At 30.6% G+C, this 14,405-nt stretch overlaps 1 protein-coding gene across 4 annotated transcripts in view; it reads right to left on the bottom strand.

Moving 5' to 3' along the window:
- Positions 1–737: 737 nt before the first annotated feature.
- Positions 738–14,405, bottom strand: part of LOC126811825 (prominin-1-A) — a 50,968-nt gene continuing 37,300 nt past the window's right edge. The window contains exons 17-27 of one of the 4 annotated variants that reach the window (XM_056098610.1): positions 13,166–13,252; positions 12,192–12,275; positions 11,292–11,342; positions 10,676–10,756; positions 9,986–10,054; positions 9,682–9,771; positions 8,588–8,712; positions 7,860–7,910; positions 6,999–7,135; positions 3,820–3,840; positions 738–2,368 (exon numbers count right to left, since the gene is read on the bottom strand). In XM_056098610.1, coding sequence (XP_055954585.1) covers positions 3,830–3,840; positions 6,999–7,135; positions 7,860–7,910; positions 8,588–8,712; positions 9,682–9,771; positions 9,986–10,054; positions 10,676–10,756; positions 11,292–11,342; positions 12,192–12,275; positions 13,166–13,252 — 786 coding nt within the window. In that variant the 3' untranslated portion in view covers positions 738–2,368; positions 3,820–3,829. The remainder of the gene's footprint in view (positions 2,369–3,819; positions 3,841–6,998; positions 7,136–7,859; positions 7,911–8,587; positions 8,713–9,681; positions 9,772–9,985; positions 10,055–10,675; positions 10,757–11,291; positions 11,343–12,191; positions 12,276–13,165; positions 13,253–14,405) is intronic. The other 3 variants (XM_050537750.2, XM_050537752.2, XM_050537753.2) reach the window with 3 other exon arrangements.

Genomic DNA, 14,405 nt, shown 5'->3' with positions numbered 1-14,405 from the left:
ATCTCGCTTTTATGGCATAATTAGGATATATTATAGTATTTCCTAACTACCCTTACACAGCTAGTATTTGACTTTCAATATCTATAACTTTCAAACAGTGTCATCTTTTTTTTATTTTATATATCGATGGCTTAGAGCACAACTGTACTATGTCCATTTTTGGTGAAAATAAGATTTTTAGATATTAAAAATCCTTATTTCAGGGCGCTTGTTGTGTAAAAAGATACAAGTCCCCTGACAATTTAAAGCTGTCGAAAAGGCACAATAACCATAAGTGTTATGTACTACCCACATATTTCTTTAGAGCACACATAGTCCATGTCCGGACATAAGTCTTTTGTGCATTTATTCTGGCAAAAAAGTGCGGACATAAGTCATTTGTACATCAATTTGAACAAAAAAGTACGGACATAAGTCATTTGTTGTGCACTACCCACATATTTCTTTAGAACACACATAGTCCATGTCCGGACATAAGTCTTTTGTGCAATTATTCTGACAAAAAAGTACGGACATAAGTCATTGTGGATCACATTTATCCAAAAATCAGCTGTATGCTGTGCTTAAGTTGAAGTGCGTCTCTATCAGCCTATTTGAATTGATTCAAGCAATAATCTTTCCTGAAACCATATACATCCACTGATAACTTACTTTTTTATAGCTTATTGAAATCTTAAAATACGTTTTTTTCTCAAACCTTAAAAATGGACATAGTACAGGTGTGTTCCAAGCCATCGATATATTCATAACTGCATATAAATGGAAACATATATAAAACATAACAATTTAACATAGGCAATAATATATTAATAATAATAATAATGTAATCGTATTTAATGGGACAATAATTATAAAGGTGTAGAATGAACACAGTTGTTAAAAATTCTGGCATGTTAAATTGTATGTAAAAAAAAAGGAATGTATACGGTATAGCATTTTTATTTTTATCAGATACCTGATGTTACCTGATGTTACCTGATGTCAGGAGCATGACAAAGGGGAGCAAAATGTACATATTTTCGATAACCATCCATATCCTGCTAGCCGTATGTGGGGTGCGAAGATGGAATTCCAAATATGTATTATAGCCTGTCAAATGGAATTAATATCTTATGTTCGAAACAGGAGTGAAATAACATATCTAGTAGAAATTAAAACAGCAGATCAATATGATCAGCTTCATATTGAAATAAGGTGAAAAATATTAATTGACTCTTTAACATGAGCAATTGAAATACAGAGCTAGAACTAGCTTAATTTAATAACTGAAATTTCCCAGAGGTTTTTATCAATATTTTCAAGGCAAATAATGTCATTCTCCATCAATTATAAATTTCTGTTTTATATACCACCATAGATAACAATATAAAACCATTCTATATCAACATATAAAACAAACAAAACACACTAAAAATCAGGTATCAATGAAGAGCTTGCAACAAATTAAATAGTGAATGATAAGCAATAAGAAGCTGTCTTTGACCTCTTCATAATATATCACAAAAAAATACACTTATTTGGGTGCAAGAGGCGTATTCTCACCACAAAAAAACAAAACGCACACATTTACAAGGAAGGAACACACTGTACAGGTTAATCACAAAAAAAAATATATTCTACATAGAAATTTACAAATTAAAACATTCTGATATCTAAAATATCATATAATGCGTAGTTAATTTTCTCACCACAAAAAAAAAACAACAAAAAACGTATAAAAATAGGACATTTCTCTTACTACAAAATATATATCTTACCCTTAGGCTATGCATATTTGTTTATAAGTATTGAATTAAAGTGACTGTCCCTTAAAAAAACATTATCTACTGTTTTGAATTTGCCATGATTCAACACTGAGTACATATGTTCAAATTAGGTTATATGAGAAATCCGAAAGAAATATGCCAATCGATCGCGGGGATAATCCTTTAGATTAGGTATATATAGATTGTGGTTTTCAAAGAATTCAGGGGGCGTTTAAACAAAATGCCTTACCTTGAGTAGCTAAGTGCTCAGGTATGTGATAAGGTTATCTTAAATATGATATTACACTGAAAGTGATAATGCCTCTTTAAGCTGATAAATTTGAAATGCTGTGCAATAATACATTTTGTGTAAGCACTTACATCAGTGAGAGAAACGGTCACTTTAAAACAGGACTTACTTCATCTGCTTTGAGTTCTACCAAAAAAAAATAAAAATCCTTTAGTCTCAATGATCAATAAATTTAAAACCCTTTAGTCTCAAAGGGATCAATATGCCTAAATTCTAAATCTGAAGATGAAATGGCTTTATCATCATGTATTCATCTGTATTCTTCAAATCTAATAATTCATGGGTCGACCGGATCTATTGCCATTCTGACGGCCTGAAAATTTTTCAAAAGATGAAAATTAACATTAAGATAAAAATACAAAACATTATTAAATCAAGTTAAAGAGTAAATCACTGAAAATATTTGTTACTTAACATATTTGTGTGTAATTCAATTCAAATTGATGATTTTTTTTCATTTCTTTGTTTTCTTCATCAGTCAAGATATCTTTTTTTCATAACAACTGACCAGGGCTTTCATTTTAAACATATTTGTTAGTCTTCACTAACAGTAAAATTGATGGGCTGGATAACTTACTGGTAAGTCAATATATGTCATAAATTAGAATTTCAAAGAATTGAACCTTAAAACACAAAAAATACAGTTAAATTTATAGTTCTTATATGTAAATGCGATAATCCTAAAATAATGCTGCCATATTCTTTGGAAAAGATATCGTGCTAATCCGCTAAAAGTGACCAGCTGGCAAAATTTTAAAGTGAAAGTTCTTGTGTCAACCATAACCAACTTTCAAATAATAAAATGATAATAAAATATAAACTCTGCCCTTAAATTTAGTTTTTATTTGGTGATGTTCATTTTATTATGGATGATTCCAATTTGGAAGAAAGAGTTTCAAATGATCAGACATGAATTATTTAGGCTGATTAGTATTGTAAAGTTTTGATTAAAGAACTGATAAAGCCTAAGTTAAACCCCTCACCCTTCTTTAAGCATTTGTAAAGATACAAAATAGATATCTGTTCTTGATGAACTTTATAAGGTTATGTATTTGAACACAATATTGTTTCACTTGTATGATTCTGATAATTTTGTAATATCAATTAAAGCCACTGATCGTCATATGTATTTCGTGGACAATATCTAATTTTCTGTAGCTTAATCCATTTTAAAATGGAGACATATTGTTTATTTAAGATTTAATTAAGAAAGCAAAATCAAAATATCAAAGGTAGATAATCTCCTGGAGTGGATTAAATTAGATTATAAAGAGGTCCATCAAAAGATTGTACCCAACATTTATAGGTGGCGTCGAATGCTTATTGTGAAAGTTTCAATTTGTCGCATCTTTGTAAGTACTGAATGGAAGGAACTGATCTTTTTCTCAAGTGATATTCCGTTTGAAGATTCAACATTCACAATATTGTAGTTTGTAAAGGATTCATAATCTATTAAGTGACAATCAGCAACTTTAAACAAATTGATGCATCTAATCTTCTATTAACACATGACACAATTATCTGGAATACAAGTTACTTGAAAGATTTATTTCTCTCGTCTTTATAAATCTTTCAAGTAACTAATGCCGCTTAAACAATTTAATCTACTATTTATGAAAGAAAAATCTAATGATGGATGAATAGACCAGAAATGGATGAATTTTCCTAAGAAGTGATTCCCTCAATCCATTTTCTAATTTTTATATTTTGATAGACAAAAATTATCCAAAACCACTAATCTGACCCTTTGACCTTAAAACTTACCAATATCCATTTATTGTTTATCTAAATACGAATTATTATAACATTAGTAGTTGAATTCAACTTTATTTCATATTGGTAAAAAAGTCAGATAATTGTGATTTATATCGGAAATGGAAGATCTGGCCCAAAGCACACTTTTTGAAAATTGTCTTTCAACAAACCAAGTGAACAGTCCTTTCCTCTCCTTTCTGCTGGAAAAACCCCTTTCATTTCAATCATGCCATTAAAGTGCATTTTGTTGCAATGGTTGAAATGCATATTACAGAAAATAATAAGGACTGGTGACCTTGAGAAATGCTTATTTGCTCTCTGTGATGTCCTCCTAGGCAACACCTGTACGAGATATTTTGAACCATTAACCGACCCCAAGCTCTATTCATCTTCTTGTTCTTCATGACAAAGCTCTTTTCAAAAAAGATAAAGTCTCTGCTGATTAAAGTACGATCAACATGAAATTTAGCATTTTTGTTACTTGAACAATTGTGCAGTGATTGACAGACTTTGATTTTTGATATGACGTCACAATTCCAAGATGGCTGTGATTACGTTGGTTCCTGGTCCATAGTATAATTATACTTGTTTCCTAAGAAGTTTACTGTTTGTATTGGACTTGTAGGTACAGTTTATACATATGTGCACTATTGGACTTAAGAGTGGATTGAAAACATTAAATGTTAACAAGTCATTCTAGTATATTTGGTCCTAAATATCACATAATACAGAAGAAGATAATCACATGTTTCAATGATGGCAATTTTATGAGTAGTATATTTTGTGCATCATGTTAGTGTACAGGCATCATAGTAACATGTAGAGTGCATCAAGCATGCAGTAGGAATAAATCTTCCATCACTGAAACATGTGCACTGTTTACACTGTAAACCAGGTATCATTTAATCTTGTGTATCTAGCACTAATTTCTTTAACATTCGTTTAATATCCAATCTTTGTTTAAAAATTCGTAAAAACTGTTTAAAATCACCATAAATCGTTTAATTTGTACTTCTGTCCAGTTTAAAGCTGACCATTCAATTTTGATAATGAGTGTCCAATTTACAAGTGTTTAATTTCTCAATCACTGTTAAAATATAAAGAACCCAATTGATTATTGATGTATAATGATTAATTTTTGAACAGTGGCCAGGAAATTAAATACCTGTAAATTGGACACTCATTATCAAAATTAATCAGTCAGCTTTAAACTGGACACAAGTACAAATTAGATGATTTTTGGTGATTTTAAACGATTTTTACTAATTTTTAAACAAAGATTTGATATTAAACGAATGTCAAAGAAATTGGTGCTAGATACAGAAGATTAAATGATACCTGGGTTACAGTGTTATCTTCTTCTTATGTACTATGTAGTATTTAGGGCCAAATAAACCAGTGATGTTTTACTATATAGTAATGATCAGTTGTACTGTACTTAATGTTTAGTTCAAACATAAACAACAGTTATTACCCATTTTAAACACAAAACATGCTTTAAATTAATCTGTGCATAAATTAATATACATTTAAATATTTGTTAGTATTGTGAAGTACAGTCTAGACTTATTTCAAATGATATTCATGCTATGTGATATGAGGAAGAAACTAATGATATGCAAAAAAGAGGTTCAATCTTATTAGTCAAGGTTCCACAGCACACATTTAACAGAACCTGTGTTGGGGGTTTAAACACAATCTACTGATATGTTTTATACCTCCAGGGAAAGAGGGAAACATTACTCTTCTATTTCTGACCAGTTGTAGTGGAAGGTTGCGTTTGTAAATTGAATCAACGATGTTTAACATGTCTGGACTAAAACCTCTTTTATTTTGTGCTGATTGGTTTTCTGAATACCAATCAGCACAAAATTAAAGAGGTTTTAGTCCAGACATGTTAAACATCGTTGATTCAATTTACAATTGCGACGTTCCACTACAACTGGTCAGAAATAGAAGAATAATCCATGACATATGATTGTTCCAACTTTAACTCATCACATCTAAAAACTCTTGTTGTTAGTATGCAGAAAATATAAAGTCTTCATGTTAGAATTAAAACTGATATTTTGATATAGTGGTACTGTCTTTTTTTATATGTCAAAACCATACAAAAACATTCCTCTAAGAATTGGCTGTAATAAGACTATAATTATTCCCCTGAAATTCTTAATTTAGAATGACAAGTATTACCTGTGTAACATGAAATTCTTAACATGTACGGTAATACAAATGCGACATGAGGTTCTTAATTATGAATAACATGTACTACAAATGTATCATGCAATTCTTAATTCAAAATGACAAGTGTAACTTGAAATTCTTAACATAGAATGACAAGTACTACATGAAACATTAAGAATTAGTAGTTTGAATATTAGCAAATGATGTGATATAGCGGTTATAAATATTACTTTGCCATAACAACTAAATGCAATATTAGTTTATCATGCAACCTGCCTTCCAAAAATATTTTCAAGCAAAGCAAAAGACAAACATCGACCACAGAATTGCTGAACTACAGATCAAGTCAGATAAGTTGATAAATAGGGTAATAGAAATAATAATTGCAACCCTTCAATATCAAGTTAAGAAACAAACCGATCAAACGGTTGACTTTTAAATTCTAAAACAAAGTTATTGCTATCTGATTAACTCTTAATTTTATTCTGTTTGGTTCTGTTTGGGTTGGGGTTTTTTTCATTTCAGACTGTCTTTTTATACTACTGAATTGGAAGTTCACTAAACGTCTGACAAGTGTTATTACTATTATTATTTGTGTTATTACTTGAGTACTGTAATCAAATGCAATGAAAGAAAATCCAGATTAACACCCTACTTTTCTGCATGTCATGTAGAAAAATCAGAACCATAAAAACAAAATTAAATACAGACCTAATTTTAATTAGCTTAAAATCATAGTTGCCTTTAATAAGTCTCAGGGTATTTAACTTATCTTCTTGATCATCTTATCTGACTTTATCGTCTATATGTACACAGTTTGACAGTTTTAAAGTTTTAGTAAAGACATATAGCTACTTACAGTTAGTAACGATTAGAATATAAAGATGGTGGAGGCGGAGGGCTATAGTCAGGCAGAGGAGTTTCATTGGGGGGTGGGTAGTAATAATATGGGACCCCATCACCAGTAGCTGAATCATTAGCTTCATTTTTAGGCCTCTTACTACCTCTATTATAGTTATCATCATAAGCCGGAGGGCTTTCAGCATGCGTCGCATATCCATTCCGTGATTTTCCATTGTAGCCATCGTCACGGTAACCAGTGTTGTGAGCACCATAACCTCTTTCATGCGGCTGATCCATACTGCCACAAAGCAAACATTAAAGCAGTATGAAAATATCTTGTATTAAATGTTTCCAGTCTCCAAATGAGAGTATTACATATAGGCATTTTAGTTAGTTGGCTTAATGGGGCAGTTTATTTTCTGACCTCAGGACAGACTATAAATCCTACCCAAAGCATTCAAGATAAAAGAGTTAATATAATATTGTGTTTAACTTTATACATCTTCCATTAGTTTATGTTGATAAATCTTAAAAATTACATTAAATGAAAATTCAATTTCACTGTTTCTTTTAAAGTTTTCTACATAGATAAATATTTCTAAATGTACATATATGTGGTGGCAATTTCAAAAATATTGCGTAATTTGAGTAAGGCAAGAAAAAAAGTATATTCAAAATAATTAAGAACAGAAATGTAGAGAGAAATTGGAAATAAACTAATAGGAAAAAATAAGGTTATACTATTTTTAAGAGAGTAAAATTTTAGAAAGCAAATCTCAAGAGTTTGATGTTTGTATAATAAGTTTTTGTTGATTAATAAATAAAGGTGTTAAAAAGTCTGGAACATCATGCTATCTATCATACCATGTAGTACACAAAAAAAAAACCACGACCAAAACTTAAAAATACATTCATTTCCAGCACATCAAACTCGTAAGTATTTGTTAATAAAACAGACCAATGAATGATAAAAAGAGATGATAAAGAAAGAAATGAAGTTAGATGTGTTGTTTAATATCTACCTTGTTAGTGGTATTCTATCTGGATTAGGGCCAGCATACATTGTAAAATTTCTATCCAGAAAAAAAATCAAAGATAGATTTATACATGTATTCTAACACTATTTCTAAAGAAAAAATTCTATTTGTTAAAAGAACACAATATCTTTTCATCTGGCGTGTGAATGTGTTTAGCCAGATTGATATTTACATTTCTAGAGCGATTTCTTGGTCAACAATTTTTCTTTTAAGTCAAAATTGAAACAAAAACTAGTCAACAGACTGCATCAATGAATTCTGACAAAATAAAAATTGAATCATACCAGCAATGTTATAGTTTTTTTGACTGGCATTAAGCAATTCAAATATCGTCGGTGAAGTGTCAAAGGGTGTATCTCGGGAAATTAGTCAAATACACTTTTTTTTTTAAATTTCCCAATTAGAACTGTTCTGGGTATCATGTGTCCAAATGTTGTATCTTGATTTGTGGAAATTTTGAAATGCAAAAGGTTCTATTTCTTAATCTTTAGAAATTCTTTAGATACACCCTTTTGACACTTCACCGACAATATGTAATTAACACAGCAATATATATAATATGGAACACAATTACTAGATTAAAGCGATGATTCGTTGAGCTTCCCTCTCAACGTTATAAAATAAATGATATGATAGTTGTTAGACTTTCTTATCCTTTAAAAATGTTTTGTAAATGTATGTTATTCTTATCAAAAGACAAATTTAGAACTCACGGCTCATCAAATTCTTTTTCAGTATATTCTTCTTCTCTATGATACAAGGTACTCAGTTTAACAGCAAATATAATACTTGGTATAAAGAAGAATAGACACCATCCCATACTGAACCAAAAACCATTCTGTAGAAAAATAAAATAATCAAATTCTTATTTAATCATCTAAGAAATACAACACAATGTAAATAACACATATTGTCAACAAATGGCACACATTACCTTGGTTATTTTGAGACTAACATATTGCAAATTATATTTCCATGTGCAATTCGAGTGGGAGAATTATGCCAGACAGTGGCGTTTCAGCCAATCTACTTTAAATTTGAACTGCCAAGGGTTGTTTTATGCCCATGCCATTATATACACATGTGAACCTTGCTTTTTCTTCTCATATGAATTAGTAGGTACACCTGAACGTTAAATTGCGCTATTTCGTTTAACTTCTACAAAACAGTAAAAACAAACCAATAGAAATTGAAAACCAGGATTCTATCTCGGTACATTCTAATCAAAAATAAGACATACCACAAAAATTTGGAAACATCATACAACTAAACAGCACGTATGATAAAGAGTAAACAACTTAAGATACACCAAAAACAAATAACATATCAATACATAAAATATTGTATTCATTTTTTGGAAACTTGAAAGTTTGTTATATTAAAGTTGAACCATGTAAGATTTAGATAAATAGATTGAGCGAGAAATGGGGTTTAACATTCACACGACACAAATTAGGTCATTTTGAGACTAACATATAGTTTAATTTTATTTCAATAATTCGCTTTCACGTAGGATTCTTCAGCAGTGGGAGGCAACCGAAGAACCCGGAGAAAACCCACAAGGTTGGAATTTAGATAAATAGAGACATCATACAGGCCTGGGACTATAGACCACAGTGTGGCCCTTGGATCCATTCACTTGATTAGATATTTGCTGTTTTGTTTGTAATTATGTAGTTGTGTCTTGTCCGCAGGTTTGTCTTAATGGTTTTGTTTGTGTGTAGTGATGTCCTCCTGCACATACTAATATAGATTTGCCAAGGAGGCAAAATACAAAAAAAAAAAAAAGAGATTTATAATATATTACCAAAGGATTTAACATCACAACACAGACTGAATCAGTAAGCAAATAAAGACTTTCAAATAGGGGAGCACATTTCCCAGCATCCTTCTTTACCTTAAAAAGAAAATTAAAGATAGTTTGTCAAGCAGTCTATAGAGGTTATCATATGTTTATTCTTTTGAAGGGAAATGTTACCAAATGGCCTCTTAGTATTAATACATGAATATAATTACCATCCCACCTCCCTTTACTAACTTTTAAGTATAAATGAAAAGACGAATGTCTAAAATGAATTAGTATTAGTTGAATATACATATATTGTACTTACATAATCTTTAACACCACCAACTGTATTGGATACTGTAGTTTTAACAGTAGCAACTACATCCTTGATCATCTAATAGATGGGGATAGAGAAAGAAGTTTATTAATCTCTCAAGTATAGTAGATTATAATCAATTATAAAATAGGCTATATCTTTATTTGAATAATTTGTTGGTATACAAGACTATTGTTCCATTCATTCCAAATGCATAAAACACAGTATCTGATTCATTCTAGAACATCTGATACCACTTCCCATATATAAATATTTTACATGATAAATTGTTTAGATCAAAACTACAATACATGTACAATACAGGGGGGGGGGGCAATAATCAGGTAATTTCAGGACTAACCTATGGTATATATTCACCATACAAGTTCTTGTCAATCTTTTCATGTGGAGTGTACATGTGTAGCTACAATCAACAGTTTATGACCCTTATTTCACAAAGTTCTCTGGAAACTACATAGTTGTTCTAGATTGAGTCGAAGTTATTATAAAATGGAAGGGTCGTAGTAACAGAAAACCTATGATAAAATCAGGCTGGCAATTCTACTTTTTGTCATGTACACATCAGTTCTCAAACCCATGATTTATAACAGGTCTTATGATCTACAGCACACATCACTCAATCTTTTAACCCCACAGGACATGAGAGACATGCTGTGTTGTCTAATAATAATTACTTACATCATTAACAAAAGTGACTCCATCAGCGTTAAATGTATTTTGTGATGTTTCCAATCCAGCAACAAGTGCTGTTGTTTCATTCTAAAACACACAACATATTCATTATAAACATTGAGATCACATTCAAATAAAACACTATCTTAAATGTGGATAACAATTACAAATGTAGTTCATTACAATACACCGATTTCAACAAGACTTCACAAGTCGTTATAAAGCATATACACACAAATAAACTATAGTAATATTGAAATTTGTAAAGTGTTTAAAAGAATACTGTGGTGACATACTTATTACACATTTTATCTTATAGCAGAGAATTTAAACAAATACTTGTATAAGGTTATAGTCTACCAACACCATAATAACATTATATAAGTTTTTACTTTTAAAATTTTAACAATCAAAAATCACTTTAGGCTTTGGTCATTTTAAATCTTGGTCTTCACAAACAAATAGCAAATGATCTTGCAATTCTCAACTGAGGAACAGTTTCAGGTAAGCCAAATTCCCTGCCTAATATCTTGTGCATTTGGGTTGGGCAGATTCAGAGGGTATAAAAATTAATAAATGACTAAAACACTAATAAAAATATCTTTTAATTCATATTACTTACTTCAACATTAGATTTAGCCTTTAACCTATTTAAATTATCACCCATTTTTTTCTGTTCAAAATATAAAAAATATAAAGAATGTGAAATTATTGAGACCTATACAGATTAAATTAGCAAAATTAAAATCTCAATATGATATTGTGAACTGATAAACACACATCATGAATTTAGTGAGTTAAGCCAAGATCCTTTTATTACAATGAACTAGTATTTAACTAAAAGATATGGATGCCGGACTGATGGACAAAGAGTGGTGACAATATAAGATCACATTTCAATGTCAAAATGTAATGCATGTGTCAAGAGAAATCAAATGCCATTAGCGGTGTGAACTTGCTCTTACTGATAAGGTCAATGACAGTTAGCATCAAGTGTTCCGGAAAAGGAACATACATGCGGCTTCATGCGCAGCACCCATCTTAAATGAATGAATGAAATGGGGTTTAATGTCCTACTTTTCTGCACCTATAGTGTGCGGTGAAGGAAATTTTGCCTGGACAGCTATTGAATTCCAACTGTCAAGGGTTCTGTTTTGTGCAACCAAAATGTACATATTATTATGACCTTGATTTTCTATCTCTTGCAAATAACTAGGTGCTGTCCACAGTCCACACCCATGTTTGAACATAACGTTTAGGGAGCAGATCAAACACTAACTGATATACAGCTACAATCCCAAAACAGAATAAAATTGAAGATAAAAGTCTTGCCAAAAATTTACACAAATCATTTTAAGACTAACATAATTAAAAGTAAATTTAATTTTTTGTGGTTACTTTTGTAACAGACTAAGAACATTGAAGCTAAACAGGTCCTACAGCTCTTTATATTTTGGGAATATCAATTCATTCAATTTCAAAGTTGTTCCAAGTTTTGTAATATTCTAATTACTCTACTTACCACATCAGCTTTCATTTTTGAAACAACTGTATTATCTATATCTCTTAATCTCTGAGCAAAACCATCAAACTTGTTAGCCTCTGCCTTAAAAACATAAATTTCAACAACACTTCAATCTCAACCATAGTTATCATATTAAAGAGACACAGTCAATTATCATGTGACTTTCGCTATCCTAGATATACCAATATTAATACCATTACAATGCCTCAGCAACATTCTTGTGACTAGTACAATGCAATACTGCTGACAATGCACATGCACCAGAAAATCGGGATGGAAGAGCGGACAGGGCCCATTTCAATATCCCTGCCTTAAGTTTTGTTTGGCGTGGGCTAATAAAGAAGTCGATCAAGTCAATGTTGTCAAGCCAATATAATAAGAGACATTTCCATTTTTTCAACCCAAATATTAAATATTCGTTGAAAATATGTTCAATATTGTCACCAACAAATGTTAGAGTCAAGGCGTGTTCACCGAAAGCACGTACAACTAATCTATTTTAAAGACAGGGGTGTTTTACTATTAATCTCCCCTCATTTAAATGTCTGATATAGACCACTCACTCATTGGTAGTAACTACCTCGTAGCAGTCTTTATCTAGTACTGATTATTTATATATTTCTTTTTTTTCATTCATGAAATGATTTGTTTATCATTGACATTTCTAATGTTGTTTTGATCCAATGGCATGTGTGATAAGATATGCAAGACATTTATAATAAGTGGTTGCACAATCAGGGGCCATAATCCATGAAGTTACAGTCCAATGCATACATATATTGAAAGAAACCCAGATCTTTGAGATTGAAAACCTACATTTCAAATTTCATCAAAATCTGTAGAGGGTCCACACACAAATTGTGAATGAACGGACGCAAGGACAGGGACAATGACAATATATGTCCATAAGAAAATGTGGGGGTATAAAAATTAAAGTCTATGTTAGATAAAGAATAAAACATACTACATACCTGGTTTGAATTCCGTATTTCATTTGCATAGTTTGTCAATTTACCTGCTAATTCCGTTAAATCAACTCGAGTTAAATTCTTGTTGATCTGATAACAAAAGAAAAAATTTTTTAACCTTTTATATATCATTTGCATACTTTGTTAATTTACCTACTAGGTCCATTAAATCAACTCAAAAATTTTTGATGATCTGATTTTATATAAAAAAAGAACCTAACAAATAATATATTGGTCGCTGTATCTATATTCTTAATATTACAACTAGGTATATGTGCATGTATGTACCAGTGCATTTCTTATTTGAAAATTGTGAACATTTATACCTGATAAAACTTTGTCATTGCTTTAATAATATCAATAAGAAAGATTGATGATCTTAATTCAAGTTTTGAATCTTTAAGACACGGTCATCGACTAAAAAGTATGACCACCATGTTTGCCTGAGGTTTTTGATTTTTCTAAGATTATGTAGTTCAGCAAAGAAGCATCCTACAGCTGCCATTGGAAATATGATGTGCATAGACCAATACCTAGAGACTGCATTGTTTGGTATGTATGAATAGTCTTTTGATAATCCTCAAGGGACATTGACTATTTGATGTGTGTAAAAAAAGAAAGTGGTGATTATTTCTTTTCGAAATCAAGTTTATATCTCAAGAATTAATTGATTTTGTTTTCAAAATTCAACAGTTTATGTCAAAATAACTTACGCTTAATTTATTTAATTATAAAGAGCTAATGAAAATAACATGTCAAAATAAAGCCTTTACTTTCAGCTAAACTAAAGAGTGTTTTATTCTTAAATACATAACAATGTATAGTAGATTTTTAAAGCTTGCTATATATATGCTATTTTCAAAATTCCCCACTACTACAAGCACTGTATTTTTGATATACCTATACCAGTGAATATAAGCTCAGTAAGTACTAACTTCATGAACCAATGCCTTTTATATAATATTTGATGAATTTTGCTATGTATGACATTTTAACAGGGCTTTCATTTCAACATTTTGCCATTCTGAGAATACCTGACATATTTTGTTTATTAGGATTTGAAAAAAATTGACAAGTTTTGATATTATCTCAATTTTTTAATACATTTTCAAGGGGTTTTTACATATTAATATCATAAACTAAACTGTATTGATTGTGTCATAAGGTTAAATTCTTTTAAATATCTTATGTTATTGCATGTAAAGTTTACCTGACAGTCAATTTCACTGTCAGTCAGTCAAGT

Source organism: Patella vulgata, chromosome 2, assembly GCF_932274485.2.
Source record: "Patella vulgata chromosome 2, xgPatVulg1.2, whole genome shotgun sequence".
Taxonomy (NCBI): domain Eukaryota; kingdom Metazoa; phylum Mollusca; class Gastropoda; family Patellidae; genus Patella; species Patella vulgata.
Note: the sequence above shows the minus strand (reverse complement) of the source record. Positions and strands in the feature narration are given on the sequence as shown.